At 45.8% G+C, this 21,907-nt stretch overlaps 1 protein-coding gene and 1 long non-coding RNA gene across 2 annotated transcripts; one reads left to right on the top strand and one right to left on the bottom strand.

Moving 5' to 3' along the window:
* Positions 1 to 10,472: 10,472 nt before the first annotated feature.
* On the top strand, positions 10,473 to 11,826 carry LOC138667490 (uncharacterized). The gene is made up of 3 exons (XR_011318787.1): positions 10,473 to 10,908; positions 11,014 to 11,164; positions 11,245 to 11,826. It is a non-coding gene; the product is annotated as an uncharacterized lncRNA (long non-coding RNA).
* Positions 11,827 to 12,236: 410 nt separating this feature from the next.
* On the bottom strand, positions 12,237 to 14,870 carry LOC138664466 (uncharacterized). Its single transcript, XM_069751191.1, has 4 exons — positions 14,624 to 14,870; positions 14,058 to 14,161; positions 13,818 to 13,964; positions 12,237 to 13,330 (listed from the first exon to the last, which is right to left on the bottom strand). The coding sequence occupies exons 1-4, from the start codon at positions 14,804 to 14,806 to the stop codon at positions 12,409 to 12,411; spliced, it is 1,356 nt and encodes a 451-aa protein (XP_069607292.1). The 5' UTR covers positions 14,807 to 14,870; the 3' UTR covers positions 12,237 to 12,408.
* Between the last annotated feature and the right edge of the window lie 7,037 nt (positions 14,871 to 21,907).

Here is a 21,907-nt window from a genome sequence, read left to right as displayed (position 1 = left end):
TGACAAAATACCTTCAATAATAAAATATACAAACAAACAAACAAAACATAACCTTCAGTATAATATAATTCTACCAGGCATTGCGCTTCCTAATCAACAGAATTTTTATATAAACAAAGTTCATTTTAATCAATAGATCTGGGAAGAAGAATAGTTTCCACAATTGAATGTGGTAAAAAAAATGTTCGTGTGCTGAGATAATCTTATACATGTGCCCCAGCTGTGTACTGTGTAATGGCCGTGTCTGACCGTGCAGGGACATGGTCTGATCATAGCACAGCTCCTGGGCAGAGGAGGAAGAAAAAGAGAGGATACAGCCATTACAGCATGGGATTGCAAATAATTATTTATTTGATGTAAAACATTTTTTCAAAACAGGCAGGGAAATGCTTTATCTCACAAAAAGAATCAGTTGCTTGTGATCCCATACTGTCCTGTCTGTAAACTCTCTTTTGCTTCCTCTCCTGCCCAGGAGATGTGATATGATCAGACCATGTTCCTGTACAGTCAGACACGGCCATTTTGCAGTACACAGCAGGTGTACATTTAGAAGATTATCTCAGCACAAAAACAGTTTTTCGAAACATCCAATTGTGATAATTATTATTACTTCAAGACCTATTGATTAAAATCAACTTTAAAATTAACTTTGTTCAATGGAACACCCCTTTATTGACCAGAGATATTTCAGTTTTTGCGTTTTTTTTGTTTTTGCAGTTGGAGCGCCCCCAGACACAGGGCCACGTGTTTCGGTACCGGGCCTCTCTGGTTCGGTTCTGAGGCTGTCACGGTGGCTAGACCCGGTCCGCGACCCTGCTAAGCGGCGTCCAATGAAAGTAGTATTGCAGTCTGTCAGGGGTTCGTGACGCCACCCGTGGTGTTCGGTCAGGGTGAAGAGGTAAAGAGACGCTATGGGGTCCACTGGGGTGATGGAATGGCAGCTGGATGGTATACCTTCCAACAGGTGAAGTATGTCCCCAGGGCTTCCCAGTCAATAATGAGGACACAAGGTTGCAGTCTCTTTACCTCTTTACTGAAGGCTTCAAGATCCTCTATCCAGAGTACGTTTAACAGGGCTTTCAGAGACCGGCCGGTCCGATGGGCACATCCAGAGTTTCCTTCACAGATGGAAATCGTTACCTACCACTAGCGCCTGTGTGTTGTAGTCCTATCCTGCTGAGCATTCGGAATAGTCCTCACAACTGCTGTTCTCGTTCGTTCTCTACAGCTCTCTCTCTCGTTCTTTGGTTCCAGATGATGTTACTAGTTTCTAACATCCCCCAGGTATGTTATGGCTAGGACGCCACCCGTATGACGGGAAGGCTTGGAGGTCTTCCGGGACCCTAGAGACGCCCCTCTCCCAATGTTGCCTCCTATGTCTTCGTAGGTCTAGAAGGTAGACAGCCAACCTATGACTGACTGTCCAGCGGAGTTTGAAGTAAGGCCTGAAGTCAGTTACTCCTACAGTGTTCCGGCCACCGACTACGCGCCTCAGTAAGATGTTGCCTTTCTCTCTCTTGGCACGACTCTTACTGGCTCTCCTTTGTGCTTGATCTCGTTTACACGGTTCCACAATATCCTTCCCTTCGTGTCTCTTTCTTAGGATACCGCCGCAGGGTGTGCAGGCGCGGTTCCGTCACGTTCTGTTCTGTTCACTAGGCACCTGCCAGGTTCCCACGCCTGACAGGGACCCCCCTGTGCCTTTTCCCTACAACACCCCCTGTCACGGGATGTTGCCTGGTTCCAACCCAGTCAGCTTCTGACTAACTCCCTCCCCAGCCCCTAGTTTTACCAATGTGAGGAGTGGCCCAATAAATAAAGCCTTTTTCTCCCCCTAGTGGCCGGAGTGTGAAGTGTAATGTGTTCTGGTGATACCTGGTCAGGAGAACTCCTTAGTGCCATCAGACGTACCGCTGCTCCCCTTAGCGGCAGAGCGCCATACTGCAACGACCAGGTCTCTGGGGCGCTGCACTCCCCCCCCCCCCCGATTAAATCCAGTACTCCTGGACTGGGAAGAAGAACAACAATATAATACAGCAAAAGACATACAAATTTTTGGAATGCTTAGAACAAGTAAATAGAAAAGGTGCTTCCCTTTATGGGAGGTAAGGACACTTGAACGTTCAACAAACAACCCAGCATAGCCAGCCACTAGACTCTAAAACTTAACATTTAATATGTATACCTCTAAAATTATGTGTACTTTAAAAACAATTTGGTGCTCATGTTTAAACGTGCACTAGACAAGAAAAATGGCATGATCTCACCCAATTGCTGTCTCTCTTCTTGTTATAGATTCTTGTGCTTATTGAGAGCACGGCGTGGGACGGAGACCAATAGACCTTTTCCAATGGGGGGGGAGGAAAAAAAAAAAAAAGATATAGGTAGGTGGGGGGGAAGGGTTTCAAGCTATCTTCCCTGTCGTGCCCCATGTATAAGACTCCCGCCCTAACAAGGGCAGTCCCCAAGTTTGAGCCTACTTAGTGAAGCCCTTTAGTTAGTATAACCACCCTGGATGATATGTCCTCTTTCTCTTTCCAACGCGTTTCCCTCCCCGTTACGGGGGTTCATCAGGGGAATAAAATGTCCAGGTTAAATGTCCAGGTTAGTGGAGGTATTCTGCAGTGGCAGACATAACCTCATTCAGCGGCGTCCTCCATGTGAGGATAAGGCAGTCCCTCTCTTGTCCAATCTGGTTATCATTAAATAAGGGAGGGGGAGGCACCTAGATTCCAATCTGTCATCACTTCCTTTCAACTTGTGTCAATCATACACTTGGTTCAAATGTTTCAAACCTATCAAAAAGATCTAATATTGCATTCAGAATAGTTTTTCCAGTACTTTAAGCGATCTATAAATACTCTTTAATTGGTTTCAAGGCCCTTTTTACCATTGAGCGTCCCTCAATAACACCTCTGTGCAATGGTGCATTTGCGCTCATACACTTAGTTCAGATGTTTCAACACCTATCAAAAAGATCTGATATTGTGTTCAGAATAGTGTTAGGAATACTCTTTAATTGGTTTCAAGGCCCTTTTTACCACTGAGCGTCCCTCAATAACACCTCTGTGCAATGGTGCATTTGCGCTCATACACTTAGTTCAGATGTTTCAACACCTATCAAAAAAATCTGATATTGTGTTCAGAATAATGTTAGGAATACTCTTTAATTGGTTTCAAGGCCCTTTTTACCATTGAGCGTCCCTCAATAACACCTCTGTGCAATGGTGCATTTGCGCTAATACACTTAGTTCAAATGTTTCAACACCTATCAAAAAGATCTGATATTGTGTTCAGAATAGTTTATCCGGTATTTTAAATGGTTTCAAGGCCCTTTTTACCATTGAGCGTCCCTCAATAACAACTCTGTGCAATAGTGCATCTGCGCATGTTCCCTTAAGCCGGCGGCTCCTTAATCCTATCCTGGATATCCCAGGCTATTGCATTATCTTTGCGCTCTTAGGGCGACTTGGTACATGTTCCCATTGTACTTTATCTGTCACCAATGTCCCCCGTTCCTTTTTATGTGCCTAGATATACACATCCGTGTATTAGAGCCACCGCGCATACATACTCTTAGCCTATTCGGCTCCTCTATCACCTGACTTCAGGTCCTGGTCGGTGTTATCTGAATGCGCTTACCGGCGCATGCGCCCCTGAATTAATCAGCTAGTTTATGAGCGCAGTTCCTAGTTCGTCTTCTGCGCCGGCCATCTCTTGCGCCTGCGTTTTATCCTTTACCCTGTGACATTAAGGCTATATTCACACTTAGCGGTTTTTTCCGCGGAACCGCCGCGATTTTGATGCTGCGGGTCCGCAGCAGTTTCCATAGCGTTTACAGTAACATGTAAACCCTATGGAAACCGCAAACCGCTGTGCACATGCTGCGGGAAAAACCGCGCGGGAACGCAGCGGTTTACAACCCGCAGCATGTCACTTCTTTGTGCAGAATCGCTGCGATTCTGCACCCATAGGAATACATTGAACTGCTTACTTCCCGCATGGGGCTGTGCCCACGTTGCGGGAAGTAAGCGGATAATGTGCGGGTGGTACCCGGGGTGGAGGAGAGGAGACTCTCCTCCAGGCCCTGGGAACCATATTTGGGGTTAAAAAATAAAAAATCTGGTTATACTCACCCTCTGATGTCCGGAGCTCCTGGGCGCTGCACGCAGCCGTCCGGTCAGAGTTGCTGTGCGACCAGGACCTGCGGTGACGTCGCGGTCACATGACCGTGACGTCACGAAGGGTCCTTCTCCCACAGCATCTTTGGAACCGGAACGCCGGGTGCAGCGCCCAGGAGATCCGGACATCAGAGGGTGAGTATAACCAATTTTTATTATTTTTAACATTACTATTGATGCTGCGTATTGCTGCATATGCAGCATCAATAGTATAGGCGGAAACCCGCAGCGGAAAACGCGGAACAAACCGCGATAAATCTGCAGGGAGAACCGCAGTTGTTTTGCCCTGCAGATTTATCAAATCCGCTGCGGGAGAACCCGCAGGGACCCGACGCAAGGTGTGCACATATGTAATACCAGAACACATGAGCTGCGCGCACAGTGAACAAGCCCGTAGAGACATGTTCACACCACCAAGAGACTTGAAAACACAAAAAAGCACAGTAAAACCAAAAACACTCTGTTGCAAAAAAATCACAGTGGACAGCAAGTGCTGGTAAAAAGATGGAAAAAACAGGGTATTTGGTTGATACGTTTTTTGCAAAAAACGTATATTAAGCCGCTCTACCAAACGTCAAGGTATACCCGTATCAGAGCAGTCCTAGCTAATGTATGTAATCCCTATCTGATGTATTTAAAACCTGGTCATATGTACAATAACTGTATGAGCAGGATTCAGAAAAGGAATGTCCATGTGGACACGCTGGACAGAACGGCTCCTGTGCGCACAGCTCAAAAAAAGAGGGGTGGAGGCCTCCCCAGTCTTGTGGACACAAGAAAACAATAATGTAAAACCAGAACACATGAGCTGCGCGCACAGTGAACAAGCCCGTAGAGACATGTTCACACCACCAAGAGACTTGAAAACACAAAAAAGCACAGTAAAACCAAAAACACTCTGTTGCAAAAAAATCACAGTGGACAGCAAGTGCTGGTAAAAAGATGGAAAAAGCAGGGTATTTGGTTGATACGTTTTTTGCAAAAAATGTATATTAAGCCGCTCTACCAAACGTCAAGGTATACCCGTATCAGAGCAGTCCTAGCTAATGTATGTAATCCCTATCTGATGTATTTAAAACCTGGTCATATGTACAATAACTGTATGAGCAGGATTCAGAAAAGGAATGTCCATGTGGACACGCTGGACAGAACGGCTCCTGTGCGCACAGCTCAAAAAAAGAGGGGTGGAGGCCTCCCCAGTCTTGTGGACACAAGAAAACAATAATGTAAAACCAGAACACATGAGCTGCGCGCACAGTGAACAAGCCCGTAGAGACATGTTCACACCACCAAGAGACTTGAAAACACAAAAAAGCACAGTAAAACCAAAAACACTCTGTTGCAAAAAAATCACAGTGGACAGCAAGTGCTGGTAAAAAGATGGAAAAAACAGGGTATTTGGTTGATACGTTTTTTGCAAAAAACGTATATTAAGCCGCTCTACCAAACGTCAAGGTATACCCGTATCAGAGCAGTCCTAGCTAATGTATGTAATCCCTATCTGATGTATTTAAAACCTGGTCATATGTACAATAACTGTATGAGCAGGATTCAGAAAAGGAATGTCCATGTGGACACGCTGGACAGAACGGCTCCTGTGCGCACAGCTCAAAAAAAGAGGGGTGGAGGCCTCCCCAGTCTTGTGGACACAAGAAAACAATAACGTATCAACCAAATACCCTGTTTTTTCCATCTTTTTACCAGCACTTGCTGTCCACTGTGATTTTTTTGCAACAGAGTGTTTTTGGTTTTACTGTGCTTTTTTGTGTTTTCAAGTCTCTTGGTGGTGTGAACATGTCTCTACGGGCTTGTTCACTGTGCGCGCAGCTCATGTGTTCTGGTTTTACATTATTGTTTTATTGTGTCCACAAGACTGGGGAGGCCTCCACCCCTCTTTTTTTGAGCTGTGCGCACAGGAGCCGTTCTGTCCAGCGTGTCCACATGGACATTCCTTTTCTGAATCCTGCTCATACAGTTATTGTACATATGACCAGGTTTTAAATACATCAGATAGGGATTACATACATTAGCTAGGACTGCTCTGATACGGGTATACCTTGACGTTTGGTAGAGCGGCTTAATATACAATTTTTGCAAAAAACGTATCAACCAAATACCCTGTTTTTTCCATCTTTTTACCAGCACTTGCTGTCCACTGTGATTTTTTTGCAACAGAGTGTTTTTGGTTTTACTGTGCTTTTTTGTGTTTTCAAGTCTCTTGGTGGTGTGAACATGTCTCTACGGGCTTGTTCACTGTGCGCACAGCTCATGTGTTCTGGTTTTACATTATTGTTTTCTTGTGTCCACAAGACTGGGGAGGCCTCCACCCCTCTTTTTTTGAGCTGTGCGCACAGGAGCCGTTCTGTCCAGCGTGTCCACATGGACATTCCTTTTCTGAATCCTGCTCATACAGTTATTGTACATATGACCAGGTTTTAAATACATCAGATAGGGATTACATACATTAGCTAGGACTGCTCTGATACGGGTATACCTTGACGTTTGGTAGAGCGGCTTAATATACATTTTTTGCAAAAAACGTATCAACCAAATACCCTGTTTTTTCCATCTTTTTACCAGCACTTGCTGTCCACTGTGATTTTTTTGCAACAGAGTGTTTTTGGTTTTACTGTGCTTTTTTGTGTTTTCAAGTCTCTTGGTGGTGTGAACATGTCTCTACGGGCTTGTTCACTGTGCGCGCAGCTCATGTGTTCTGGTTTTACATTATTGTTTTCTTGTGTCCACAAGACTGGGGAGGCCTCCACCCCTCTTTTTTTGAGCTGTGCGCACAGGAGCCGTTCTGTCCAGCGTGTCCACATGGACATTCCTTTTCTGAATCCTGCTCATACAGTTATTGTACATATGACCAGGTTTTAAATACATCAGATAGGGATTACATACATTAGCTAGGACTGCTCTGATACGGGTATACCTTGACGTTTGGTAGAGCGGCTTAATATACATTTTTTGCAAAAAACGTATCAACCAAATACCCTGTTTTTTCCATCTTTTTACCAGCACTTGCTGTCCACTGTGATTTTTTTGCAACAGAGTGTTTTTGGTTTTACTGTGCTTTTTTGTGTTTTCAAGGTGTGCACATAGCCTAAGACTCCTCAACAGGGAAAAAGGTACATAATTTGGGATCTATATGCGCTCTACATAGTACTTACTACGCTTTTAATTATTTAAGTAGACTGAGTCCCTACACTAGAGACACAGTAGAAGTCTCGGTATTCTGATTTCCCTACTCTGACATGCAATATCATTTTATAGTCATTTCTATATCATATTCATGTACCTCCCTTATCCCAAGTATACATATATACATGATCCTTTCACCTTGTAGCGTGGCTGTTCACACATTATCTATCAATGCCCCACATTAATGTTCACTAGTGTCATGGTGAAAGATACCCTTATGAGCTGCCAAATTGCAGCCAGGGTTTTCTTTTAATGGTTAATCATTTAACCTCTTAGGCCATGTTCACACAGTGCGTTTTTTACTGCGGAACCGCAGCGGTATTGCCGCTGCGGTTCCGCAGCAGTTTTCCATGCAGGGTACATAACAATGTAACCCTATGGAAAACAGTCACTGCTGTGCACATGGTCCGTAATTTCGTTTAAAAAGCCGCGCAGAATAGCTGCGGCAAAAAAGAAGGAGCATGTCACTTCTTTTTCCTGAACCGCAGCGGTTCTGCACCCATAGACCTCCATTGTGAGGTCAAAATCGCAGTAAAACCCGCAGATCAAAAATATATCTGCGGGTTTTACTGCGGTTTGATGTGCAGAACCGCTGCAGCAGGAAGTGCGGGGAAGCGGGAGGAAGTGCGTGGGCGGAAGTCCGTGGGCGGCGTGTGTGGTCCTGACTGTATCCCGAAGAGACTGTCATCATGGAGGCATACCGTCGCATGGGGATCGATGTCAGGCGTCTGATTGATCTGGTATGTCTGCGTGTCCGTCCCCATGCGACGATATGCCTCCATTGTGCTAAGTCGCCGTATGGGACTACTACTCCCATCCGGTATTTAGGATGGGAGAGTTGTCCCTGTGTCCGGCGACTTACACAATACTAAAGTTTACACCAAACACAAACACAATACACATACATGACACACACAGTACAGTACATACAACACATAACATAGAGTATATACTCACCATACACCACACTTGTAGGCGAAGCCCTCGATCCTCAAGGAAAAAATCCAAAAATAATAAACCAAATTCATACTCCCTGTCCGCAGAATCCATAAAACGATTGTCCCACGACGATCGGCTGCTCTCCGGCGATACACTGCCAGGAGCGAAGCTCCTAGCAGTGTATCGCGTACTGTCCCGGAGTTCAATGGCGCCGGCGTCTCGGTTAACGGCAGTACAGCTGCGTTGAACTTTCCCACGCAGCACTGCCGTTAAGCGAGAGTGCCGGGGTCAATGACCGCCGGTAAACTCGCTCGCGCATGCGCAGTAACACACCGACAGGAACTATGGCTCCTGTCAGTGTGTTTCTGCAGTCATGGAGAGCAGACACATCTCTGGATGTGTCTGTTCTCCATGGAAGATCTTCGTGGGACCCTCGATGGATTTCTGCGGACAGGGACAGGGAGTATGAATTTGTTTTTTTGTTTTGCCTTTTTTTCAGGTCGAGGGTCTTCAGGACGGATTAGGCGTTAAATAAAATATGGTCAAAAAGTGGGTGTCTTTATTTCATTAAAATATTTTTTCTAGTCTTTGTGTTTTTTTTTGTTAACCCTTTCATTGGCTTAATAATGGATAGGCGTCTCATTGACGCCTCTCCATTATTAACCGGGCTTAATGCCACCTTACAATAGCAAGGCGGCATTAACCCCTCATTACCCCATATCCCACCGCTACACGGTAGTGGGAAGAGAGGGGCTAAGTGGCGGAATTGGCGCATCTTTTTGATGCGCCTTTTCCGGGGCGGCTGCGGGCTTATATTTGTAGCCGGGGGGGGGGGGGGCAAATATCCATGGCCCCTTTCCTAGGCTATGAATATAAGCCCACGGCTGTCTGCGTAGCCTTTCTGGCCTAAAAATATAGGGGGACCCCAACACGTTTTTTTTTTTAGGGGCCCCCTATATTTTAGTGCCAGAAAGGCTACGCAGACAGCTGTGGGTTAATATTCATAGCCTGGGAACAGCCATGGGTATTTTAACCCCTTCCCGGGCCTCAAATATTGGCCCACAGCTGTCTGCTTAGCCTTTCTGGCCTAAAAATATAGGGGGACCCCAACACGTTTTTTTTTAGGGGCCCCCTATATTGTAGTGCCAGAAATGCTACGCAGACAGCTGTGGGTTAATATTCATAGCCTGGGAACAGCCATGGGTATTTTAACCCCTTCCCAGGCCTCAAATATTGGCCCACGGCTGTCTGCCTAGCCTTTCTGGACTAAAAATATAGGGGGACCCTATGTATTTTTTTAGGGGGTCCACATATATTATAGTAACCCTTTAATAGGATTAATAATGGATAGGCGTCTTATTGACGACTCTCCATTATTAATCGTGCTTAATGCCACCTTACAATAGCAAGCCTAAAGGATCCCTTTAGGGGTAGGGTTAGGGATAGGATCCCTGTAGGGTTAGGGTTAGGGTTAGGGTTTGGATCCCTTTAGGGTTAGGGTTAGGATCCCTGTAGGGTTAGGGTTTGGATCCCTTTAGGGTTAGGGTTAGGATCCCTTTAGGGTTAGGGTTAGGATCCCTGTAGGGTTAGGGTTAGGATCCCTTTAGGGGTAGGGTTAGGATCCCTGTAGGGTTAGGGTTAGGGTTAGGGTTTGGATCCCTTTAGGGTTAGGGTTAGGATCCCTTTAGGGTTAGGGTTAGGATCCCTGTAGGGTTAGGGTTTGGATCCCTTTAGGGTTAGGGTTAGGATCCCTTTAGGGTTAGGGTTAGGGTTAGGATCCCTGTAGGGTTAGGGTTAGGGTTAGGGTTTGGATCCATTTAGGGTTAGGGTTAGGATCCCTTTAGGGTTAGGGTTAGGGTTAGGATCCCTGTAGGGTTAGGGTTAGGGTTAGGATCCCTTTAGGGTTAGGGTTAGGATCCCTTTAGGGTTAGGGTTAGGATCCCTGTAGGGTTAGGGTTAGGGTTTGGATCCCTTTAGGGTTAGGGTTAGGATCCCTTTAGGGTTAGGGTTAGGATCCCTTTAGGGTTAGGGTTAGGATCCCTGTAGGGTTAGGGTTAGGGTTAGGATCCCTTTAGGGGTAGGGTTAGGGTTAGGATCCCTTTAGGGGTAGGGTTAGGGTTAGGATCCCTTTTGTGGTTGGGTTATGTTTAGGATCCCTTTTGGGGTAGGGTGCTTAGGGTTATGAGCCCTAACCCTACCCTAACTATTTCAGTTTATAGTGTGTTTTTTACTGAATGTTGTTGATTGTCGCACGAACCACTCAGGATTGACGGCGACAGAGCTAGTGGTAAAACAACTGCACACAAACGTTTTTATTGGTGTTTGTGTTTTCAGTTTGTGCTTGTGTTCAATGATTAGGGGTTACTTTGAAATATTTCCAGCAATTGTGTAACATTACTTGGTCGTGCTATAGATTATGAGATGACACTATTGTATTTATTGTAGGTTCGTGATTATCCGGCCTTGTGGGACCCAGCCGATGAATCATACAAGGATAAATACTTCAGGGAACTAGCCTGGACAAAAATAGTGCGCGACCTTATCCCGGATTGGGACAAATATCCAGGGAGTACACAGCAGCAAATCGGTAATTTTAATTACATTTATTTAGTAAACCTTGAGTAGATTAAAAATATAATTTGTTTAGATCTCACAAAAAATGTTGTTGTATTTTGTAACCTTTTTTTGGTAGATAACGATGTGAGGAAACGTTGGCGCTCCATCAGAGACCGTTTTACAAAGTTCCTCAATGAATGTTCAAAGAGTGGCTCTTCGCCAAGCAAAAGTAAATTCCCCTTTAGTGAAGAGCTGCAGTTTCTTGTGACCAGTAGGACATTGAGAAAGTAAGTTAAAATCCACTCCACATGATTATTTATATATAATATGTTGTGCGAAAAATTAATATTTTTTTTTTCACCAACAGGACGGAAGGAAACATGTCGGTAGCTGATTTGGAGGACAGCGACAAAGAGGATGGAGCAGGCAGTTCCTCTGGAGTGGGAGGGACCATCTCTACCTCCACTCCCACAGCTTCTGCTGAATCAGCATCCACTTCAGCAGCTGCTGCATCAACATCTAGTTCAGCAGCTGCTGAAGCATCTGATTCCGCAGAAGCTGTGAGAGTGGAGAAGAGAGCTGTCTATCCGGTGGCAGCAGAGAAAAAAAAAAAAAACCAAAGAAGAACCAAGATGACCAAACTGTCCAAATAGCTTGTGACACGTTAGATTTATTTAAAAAATCTAGTTCCGATGACCATTGCGACTCATTTGCACAAACTGTCGCAAGAAAAACACGCTCCCTGCCACCGGATAGACAATCTCTTTTCATGTCTATGGTCCAGATGTCCCTCACTGCTCTGGAGGACCCTGCTCCGATTTCTCCCTACAATGAGGTTCTGATGGGGGTGTTGGGACTTTTCAGGCCCCGACACCGAACACCGGAAACAACAGCTACCAGACCCCAGTATTTGGCCCACAGCCAAGGAAGTTCTGGAGACAGAGGCAGTTCGCAGCATATGGGGGCAGCACCATATCAATCTGAGGGATCAAATTTCCTCTATTCTCCCGAATATACATTTCTGAATTGAACGTGGGCAAAAGTTTTCAGTGGCACAGAGTTTTTTTTGTTTTTTTTTTAGCTCCAGTTGCCTGTTGGTTTTGAAAGGGGTTTTTTTTTTTTTTTTCTAATTGAAAAATCTTTTGTAAAGATTACAAATAATTTGTGTTCTTTTAAATATATTATATTTCACACAAAATATTCTCTTCTTTATTACAATGCGGACAAGGCCGCTATCCTGGGTTTATGGGCTATCAATTAGTGGTTTATGTGTTGATGTGTTAACAATTGTATACGTCATATTGCTATTATTTTCGTAAAACACCAACAATTTTTTAGACATAAAAAAAAGATAACAAATTACACCCAAATAGATTTTTTATTTATATTACAACCAATTTTTTAAAACTGTTTTTGGTCACATGAAACAAAAAAATTTTTTTCAAACTTTTGTGTTGGTTGATGGCGTTTCTCATTCTTCGGGATGTTGTCAAAACTGTTATCAGCGATGTCGGCAACATTTTTTGGGGGGTCAGTGTAGATGCATCCTTCTCTGCTGGTCAGGCTGCTCAACACCAGCACAGGAGTATTGCCAGTGCACGGCACCTTCAGGACTCATAAAGTAGTCAGTGAAGGATTCTCTCACACGCACACCAGAGTTGGACGGCCTACCCAGACCCCCGTTGACCACTGGATTAAATACTGGCTGCTGGTACTCCACATCAACGTCAGTGTTGTACTCACGAGCATAGTTGTGGAGTACACAGCAAGCCTTTATCACAGCATCAACGGTGTCTGTGTCCAACTGAATGGCAGTGTGAAAGATCCTCCACTGACTAGTCATGATCCCAAAGGTGCATTCCACATATCTGCGTGCACGACTCAGCCGATAATTAAAAATCCTACGTCGGGCATCCAGTCCCCTTCGTGGGTATGGGCGCAGCAGGGTTGTCGTTAAGGGAAACGCCTCATCCGATACCATCACGAAGGGCACTGGATGTGTGGAACCCGGCAAAGGTCGTGGGGCTGGGAGCGTGCCGCCATCTCGAAGAATTTGCATCCCAATCTGTGACGTTCGCAACACCCGAGAATCCCCAGTACTACCATAGGCACCAACGTCAATGGCAACAAATTTGTACTGGGCATCAGCCACCGCCATCAGGACCACTGAAAAATACTTCTTATAATTAAAGAAGCGTGATCCTGATCGTGGTGGCTGCTGAACCCGAACATGTTTACCATCGACTGCACCTATGCAGTTTGGGAAATTGGCCACAGACTGAAAGCCTGCTGCAACCTGCAGCCAAGTCTCCTCGGTTGGGGAAGGCATCACCATGGGCTGCAACTTCTGCCAGATGACGGTACATGTACACCTCACAATGTTAGAGATGGTAGATTTACCAACTCTAAATTGGAGGTGCAGGGATGTATAGCTCTCTCCTGTGGCCAAAAATCTGGAAAGAAACAAAAAAGAAAATTAGAAATGTCACACAAAAAGGTAATTACAACATGTCACAAGTTAAGGCCGCTATTATATGCGTCCAGCACCATTCAATAATGCTGGCATTAACACCCAGCACAACACAAAGTGTGTTAAAAACATTAATAAGGCATGATGGGACTTGTGCACACACGCATGCGAGATATGACCGAGTGTTGCATGGTAATCCCCGGACCTGCTGCATGCACTCCGTTGTGGAGCGTGCGGCTCCATGTATTGGTATGTGGGTGCAGACTCCGCTCCAGAGTGCAGGCGGCAGGGCCGGGGTTTACCATGCAACACTCAGCCTTATATCTCACGTGTGTGTGTGTGTGTGTGTGTGTATGTATGTGTGCCCCCTGTCCAACAAGAGGACTGGGTGGGTTTAATCACACATACTGGACACAGACACAAGTAAAATACAGACCTAACAACATTCCCCCCAAAAAATTGTTACTTACCGCAAGGTGATGAGCAGCCTTTCCTCTGCAGAGATGGACTTCCTCATCACCGTGTCTTGCAGTGTTAAATGGGGTGCCAGGATGGTAAGCAGTCTGTCAAAGGCAATAATTGGTAACCGACAAAACGATATAAATTTTTCAGGATATCTGAAAATTGCAAAAGAACAACAAAAAAGGGTTACTTCACAAGTATTGCTAGCCAAAAAAGGTAAATTAGTCATTCTATATATTTCTACTTACCTCCTCAAATCATTGTACAGCACATGAAAGTGCCCCTTCTCAGTTCGCTCTTCTACAAGCGGGTGCACCCACATTCGTTTCTGCACACGTCTTCTCTGCCGCCGCTAAATAGAAAAATAAAAAATTTTTTTGTAAACACGACAATTTGAAAAATATATCAAACATGCCTGGAAAACAATGCCGATTATGTAAGGGTACGTGTCCACATTCAGGAAGGCCCACCCCATTCTGGGACGCAATGATGCCAGATGTGTTCATTGTACAAATCCAGCATCATCACACCCGACGCATAGGGCCCTGTTTTATTCATTGCGGAGCCGCAGTTTCACAACAAGGAACACGGACATGCTGTGATCATAAAAGACGCGCAGCATGTCCGGAGTCGCAGGGCTGACAGATGACACACAGTGGACACGTGATTTCATGACATCACCTCCAGTATGCTGTTACATGTGGACGCTGCATGTTTGGCGCTGCGGCCACACGCAGCGCCAAACATACAGCGTTTCCAGAACGTGGACATGTATCCATAACCCAATATATAAAACAAACAGACATCTGCTTACCTGACGTGCATGTCGATTCAGAATTAGAAGCATCAACCCCAGGATCGCAATCCGGTGTGGCGTGCGGAGCTGGATCCGTGGGCTGTCATCTGGACGACGCTCAGCACGTCCACTCATTTTGATGTGTAAGTTCCAAAATGGAGGATGGTAGAAGAAAAGGGTTGGACAAGGAAATGACATCATTTTTTTTTTCCCCCCCCCACTGCAGTAAACTTTATTTCTGTCAAACACAGACAATCTGCAGACAAAACTGCATCAAAAAACGCACTAAAAAACGCACTAAAAAACGCATCAAAAAACGCACCTGCGTTTTCTGCAGAGACCTGCGTTTTCAGTCAGGAAAAAAAAGGATGGAAATCCTGAACGTGTGAACATAGCCTTACAAAGGTCATTTACCATGACTCAGTAAACACCCCCTCCGACACTTGAACGTTACAAACAAAAACAAGATTAAATATTTTTAAATAACATTTTTGACTATTAATAACTCTCAGTACCCAGCCGGGTATTCTACTAAGTGCAAATTCTGAACATTAAGTTAACTTTTCCTTTAAGGGCGTATACGCTGAACCCACTAAAGGCCTACCATAAAATACTAAATAACTCAACTTCTCTTTCCGTTCCAACCTCACCAATGCAGGACCGCCTAGCTCCTTGGCTGAGCCTACTGCCATTGTGCCGACCATCTTTCTACATCTCTCAGGAGGACTCTCTCTCTAACCCCTACGGGTTCACTTCAAGCTTTCCTGTCCTCAATCTTCATTAACATTATCAAACTTTCTAAATTTAACATTATTAACGTTCAACTTTTATTAAAGCAATCATGTAAACATTCCCTTTAACAGGGACCCAAGTCTCTAGAAATTAGTGCAGATTCTCTCTCTGTCTGCCAGTCCACCGAAAGCAAGACCTTCTGCGTCATATCTGGAAGCATCATCTTCGCAAAGTCTTCTCTCGCTTGTAAAACCAGTAGGGGGCACCTTTAAGAAGGTGCAAACTATATACAAAGCAGTTCTGAATCATTCACCGTCCATGATCCGGCAGTCTTTGAAACAATGATGGACTTTGTGCAACAGTGGAAAAAGAAATAGAAAACAATAGGGATCCCGGGTAAACAAAGGGATCCCTTTAAGAAATAACCCTGGACGGGTTTAAAGCAGCAAAACCAGGAAACAGTTAACTATTTACATACTCGGTTCTTCGAGGTTTAGCGCTGTAACTCAGAGGGTAGCACCGGAGTAGCCCAGCTGGATACTGGCAGCTACCAGGTGCCACATAAGGGGCTCCCTCACTCCAGATGAGGATCTTATGGCTTTGCATATCTTTTTTCTCATCCGATGCGGTATCAATGTCACTAATCGTTTTTTCAGGTATAATCTGGGTTCGAATGTCAGTTTTGGTAGTAGGTTCAGTAGCGGCAATAATGCCCACTGTGGTAGTAGTATTAGGATTTGTCAGTTCAGAGTTAGTCTTAGTCACGGCAGCAGGTGGCGCTGCTACGGGGCCTACCAGTAGGTCTTTGGTCACTGGGGCAGGGTCGTTCTTCATACCTGCTTCAGATGCGGTCCCTCCGGTGCCGGCCTGCTCCGTCTCCGCTGGGATCTGGAACGCTGACTGCGGGGCCTTGCGCTGTGGCATTGTCATCTCTGTTTGCAGTATCTCGGTTTCCGGCAGGGCCTTGCTTTCTGGCTTCGGAGTGCTGGAACTTCTTTCTTGCTCCGGACCAGACGAGGCGGCCGACAGACGTCTGGTGAGGCCCCTGATGATGGTCTCCTTCCACCCGGCCTCAGCGCTCAGCTGCGTCCGCCAGAGTTGATCGCTGAGCTCGTCCACTCCGGCCTGCAGGAAGTCGGGGCCAACAGGTGACGCCTGGCCGCGGTATCTCTCTGGGTAGCTGGGGGAGTCCTCTGCTCCGACCCCACGCTCCGATCCCGGGCGGTTTGTCATGGCGTCTCCCACGTGGTTCACTTCTTCCCCCTCCTTGTCCTTTTCCCGCTCTCTCCTTCGTGGGCGGTTTCACTTCCTTTGTCTCCGCCCTCCACTAAGGATCAGGAGGCGGATCTCTGCTGCTGACGGACACGTCCTCGAGGTACAGAAATATTTAGACTGGGCGGCCATTATCTTTCGCGCTTTCCAGCTTACTCACGCCCACTTCCACGCCCTTCTTCTTCTCTTGCGCTCCTCGTGGCACTATAATGGCGGCAGTTTTGGCGGGAATCTTGCGGCAGATAGCAATACACAGTCTTTGCAATAAATCACAGTCCAACACGGTTCAGTCACAGTTCCAAGGCACACATGACCTGATTCTTCAGGCTTAAGTACGATCCTGTTCGTGACGCCAAGTTGGAGCGCCCCCAGACACAGGGCCACGCGTTTCGGTACCGGGCCTCTCTGGTTCGGTTCTGAGGCTGTCACGGTGGCCAGACCCAGTCCGCGACCCTGCTAAGGGGCGTCCAATGAAAGTAGTATTGCAGTCTGTCAGGGGTCCGTGACGCCACCTGTGGTGTTCGGTCAGGGTGACCGACGCTGCTATGGGGTCCACTGGGGTGATGGAATGGCAGCTGGATGGTATACCTTCCCACAGGTGAAGTATGTCCCCAGGGCTTCCCAGTAAGGTGGATGGTGATGGTGTGAGGAACAGTCAATAATGAGGACACAAGGTTGCAGTCTCTTTACCTCTTTACTGAAGGCTTCAAGATCCTCTATCCAGAGTACGTTTAACAGGGCTTTCAGAGACCGGCCGGTCCGATGGGCACATCCAGAGTTTCCTTCACAGATGGAAATCGTTAACTACCACTAGCGCCTGTGTGTTGTAGTCCTATCCTGCTGAGCATTCGGAATAGTCCTCACAACTGCTGTTCTCGTTCGTTCGTTCTCAACAGCTCTCTCTCTCTCGTTCTTTGGTTCCAGATGATGTTACTAGTTTCTAACGTCCCCCAGGTATGTTATGGCTAGGACGCCACCCGTATGACGGGAAGGCTTGGAGGTCTTCCGGGACCCTAGAGACGCCCCTCTCCCAATGTTGCCCCCTATGTCTTTGTAGGTGTAGAAGGTAGACAGCCAACCTATGACTGACTGTCCAGCGGAGTTTGAAGTAAGGCCTGAAGTCAGTTACTCCTACAGTGTTCCGGCCACTGACTACGCGCCTCAGTAAGATGTTGCCTTTCTCTCTCTCGGCACGACTCTTACTGGCTCTCCTTTGTGCTTGATCTCGTTTACACGGTTCCACAATATCCTTCCCTTCGTGTCTCTTTCTTAGGATACCGCCGCAGGGTGTGCAGGCGCGGTTCCGTCACGTTCTGTTCTGTTCGCTAGGCACCTGCCAGGTTCCCACGCCTGACAGGGACCCCCCTGTGCCTTTTCCCTGCAACACCCCCTGTCACGGGATGTTGCCTGGTTCCAACCCAGTCAGCTTCTGACTAACTTCCTCCCCAGCCCCTAGTTTTACCAATGTGAGGAGTGGCCCAATAAATAAAGCCTTTTTCTCCCCCTAGTGGCCGGAGTGTGAAGTGTAATGTGTTCTGGTGATACCTGGTCAGGAGAACTCCTTAGTGCCATCAGACGTACCGCTGCTCCCCTTAGCGGCAGAGCGCCATACTGCAACGACCAGGTCTCTGGGGCGCTGCACTCTCCTTCTTCCCAAAGCCATAACTTTTTTTATTTTTCGGTCAAAATGGCCATGTGATAGCTTTGTTTTTATAAGACAAGATGTACTTTTGAACGACACCATTGATTTTACCATGTCGTGTCCTGGAAAATGGGAAAAAAATTAGAAGTGCGGGGAAATTTTAAAAAAGTGCAATTCCATTTACCGTATGTTATTTTTTACCATGTTCACTAAATGCTAAAACTGACATGCTACATGGCAATATGATTCTCCAGGTCATTACGAGTTCATAGACACCAAAAATGTCTAGGTTCTTTTTAATTTATGCGGTGAAAAAAATCCAAAATTCAGTAAAAAAAAAAATGGCACCATTTCACGACACATGTAGTGTCTCCATTTTTTGTGATCTTGCGCTGAGTGAGGGCTTATTTTTTGTGTGCTGAGCTGATATTTCTATTGATACCATTTTGGTGTAGATACAATCTTTTGATCACCCATTATTGCATTTTATTACAATTTAGCGGCAACCAAAAAAACATAATTCTGACATTTTTTAATTTTTTCTCGTTATGCCGTTTAAGGTTAGGGTTAATTCTTCTTTTATATTGATAGCTCAGGCGATTCTGATCACGGCGATACCAAATATATGTATATTTGATTTTTTTCATTGTTTTATTTTGAATGGGGTGAATGATCAGATGATCAGATCACCTGTGTGTAGCAGAAATGCTCACTTGCTATGAGCACCGACCTCGGGGTAGCTCTCATAGCAATCTGGCAATGACAACCTTAGAAGTCTGCTTCAGACCTCTGGTTGTCATGCCAACCCATTGGTGACCTGCGATCATGTGACGGGGTCACCGATGTGCGGGATTAGCAGCACACTTCCAGTAAGCGCAAGTTAAATGCTGCTATCAGAGATTGACAGCGGCATTTAACTAGTTAAAAGCTGCAGATGGAATCGTGATTCTTGGCTATTGCGGGCACATGTCAATATGGGGTTATCCCCTTTTTGTTTAATAGGTCTGTTAGAATTTTATATGCTCTCCAACTTATAGGATATCGTCGCCCCTGGAGGTCTTAGGCAGTATATATTGCTGTCATGTTCCTAATGGCGTGTCATGAATCACAGAGGGGATGTTTTTTATTATCCCACGGCTGCCACCAATATGTCATGAACCGGGGGTGTTTGGTTGCCCCAGCTCTTTCTTCAGTGATCTACCGTGAGGGTGATATACCTATTCCCTGCCACAGCTGGGCAATACTCTTATAAACCCCTTTCCGTCACGACCCGCTATACCCAACAAGCTCAGTACACTCTGCTGCCATCAGCTCCTATTCCTATGATTAATAGCAGGTAAGGAACCAACCCAATCAGTAGCGTAATTAACTTCAGAGGACTTTGGAGGTACATTTTAGAGCAAGGAAAAATAAGCTAGTAAATATTATAACTTTTACTCCAAAAAGAAATAGACAGTGTTTACAAACGGTATAACTATAATATTACAAGATGAGACAATTATAGTATATACAGAACGATTACAAAATAAAAGGGATTAAAGATGAAAATAAACTTACATTTGTCTTATGTCATTCCATGGTAAGCCATGCGGCAAGGAGGTGGAGGAACATATGTCCCAATGCATCAGGCACAGTATCTGCTAGGTGACTTCCCAGGCCAAGAGAGACAGAGGGAGAGAGAGCCTGGATCTCTAGTCCAGCCTCTGTGCTCAAACTTAAGGCACTCCCACTGTGCTGAACTCACTAAGTGGTTGGGGAACTCCCCTCTCTGAACAGTTATGAAATACTCTATTACTCATATCTCTTGAGGAGAAGCTCGTGGAAGGACGGCGAACGTATTATATGACTTCTCACAAAATTAGATTACATATAAGTCTAAACATGGCTTGGCTATGTGACTCGTGTAAGCAGTAATGCGTTTCTCAGATTCTGCCAGGAGCTGAGCTTAGAAAAAGCACTGTGTAAAAAAAATGTATTTGTCCTGCTTCCAGATCTAATCTGCACAATTATATACCAGTTTAAGAGAACAAAGAGAATGCCCCCCCCAGACCATGCCTTTTTACACATGGCTCAGTAGGCCTGCTCACAGCACACTGGTTTCACATTACAGCTGTATGCAGGGGGGAGGGAGGAGCTGGCAGTGAAAGGAAGAGCTACTTTGTGCTCTTTACACGGACCTAATAGGGAGAAGGAAAGCATGTATATGCTGGTAAAGCAATGGAAAATTCTAGGAGGTACTTTTGAATATGAGCACATTTGTAATATCATTACATTGTGATTTTACCTTTATATAGAGATCAAACATGACCTGGATAGCACCAATCATTGGATCAATATTAAGTCAGATAGGTTCTGCCAGTCTTACGGTGATGTGAATAAATGTGTTATGTTCTTCCCTTTGTTATGGCGCTGAAAATGTATCTCCCATAATTATTGGAACAACGCAAACCCCAATATTCATAACTGGACACCAGAAACAAAGTGTCTTATTGCAATTGTCCAGTCTTTCTTTGATCATAGCAAGCTTATGCCTTGGAAGCACACTTCTCCTTCTCTTCGTAAACAAATCTCAGCCTTGTCTTTTTCCCAGCAAATTTCCTGTTTTAATTTTGTGGTCACTGCAGGGGGCAGCTACTTCAAAGGAGGTGGAGGTGCCAGAACTCTCTCCCTCTTCCCCTTATAATTAGTTTTCTCTCCCTCATATGTTCAATTTTCCGAGAAAAACATAGTTTAATAGCCACCCTGGACTGAGATGTGCGGAAGTCTAGTCTAGTAAGGAAGGCAGGTACCCAGCAGCATCTCCCCACCCTCTGCCAATGACTGACAGATCTCTCCCCGTGTGCATGTATAGCGAGAGACCTGTCAATCCAAGGCAAGAAGAAGCCGTTAGGGGCCCACCTGACCAACTAGTCTTTAAAGGGAACCTGTCACCCCCAAAATCGAAGGTGAGCTAAGCCCACCGGTATCAGGGGCGTATCTACAGCATTCTGACTGGGAAAGGTCAGAGAGGCCCGGCGCCTGCAAAACTGCAGTACTTTGCTTTGCCCTCAACAGGGCAGACAAAATACGCCTGTGCCGGGGCTGCGGCGTGAAGACAAGAAGAGGACATCATCGTAAGAAGATGGGAGGCCCCGGACCGGACCGCGACGCCCATCGGACCAGAACAGAACCGGGACCGCCCCAGGTGAGGATAATCTAACCACTTTTTCTCATCTTTCAGGATACATCGGGGGCTTATCTACAGCATTCCAGAATGCTGTAGATAAGCCCCTGATGGCGGTGGGCTAAGGCTACTTTCACACGTTCGTCTTTTACAAGACGTCGCAATGCGTCGTTCTGTGTAAAAAACGCATCCTGCAAAGTTGCCCGCAGGATGAGTTTTTTTCACATAGACTTGTATTACCGACGCATCGCGACTTATGGACACGCGTTCCATACGTCGTGCACTGGATGCGTCGGTATTTGGCGGGCCGCTGTATCGAAAAAAACGTTCAAGGGAACATTTTTCGTATGTCGGGTCCTGCATTTTAAACTGCGCAGGCGCGGCCGGAACTCCACCCCCTCCTCCCTGGGACTTCACAATGGGCAGCGGATGCGTTGAAACACTGCGTCCGCTGCCCACGTTGTGCTAAAAAACTTCAACGTCTGTCGGTACG

The sequence above is a fragment of the Ranitomeya imitator genome, chromosome 2 (assembly GCF_032444005.1).
Source record: "Ranitomeya imitator isolate aRanImi1 chromosome 2, aRanImi1.pri, whole genome shotgun sequence".
Taxonomy (NCBI): domain Eukaryota; kingdom Metazoa; phylum Chordata; class Amphibia; order Anura; family Dendrobatidae; genus Ranitomeya; species Ranitomeya imitator.
Note: the sequence above shows the minus strand (reverse complement) of the source record. Positions and strands in the feature narration are given on the sequence as shown.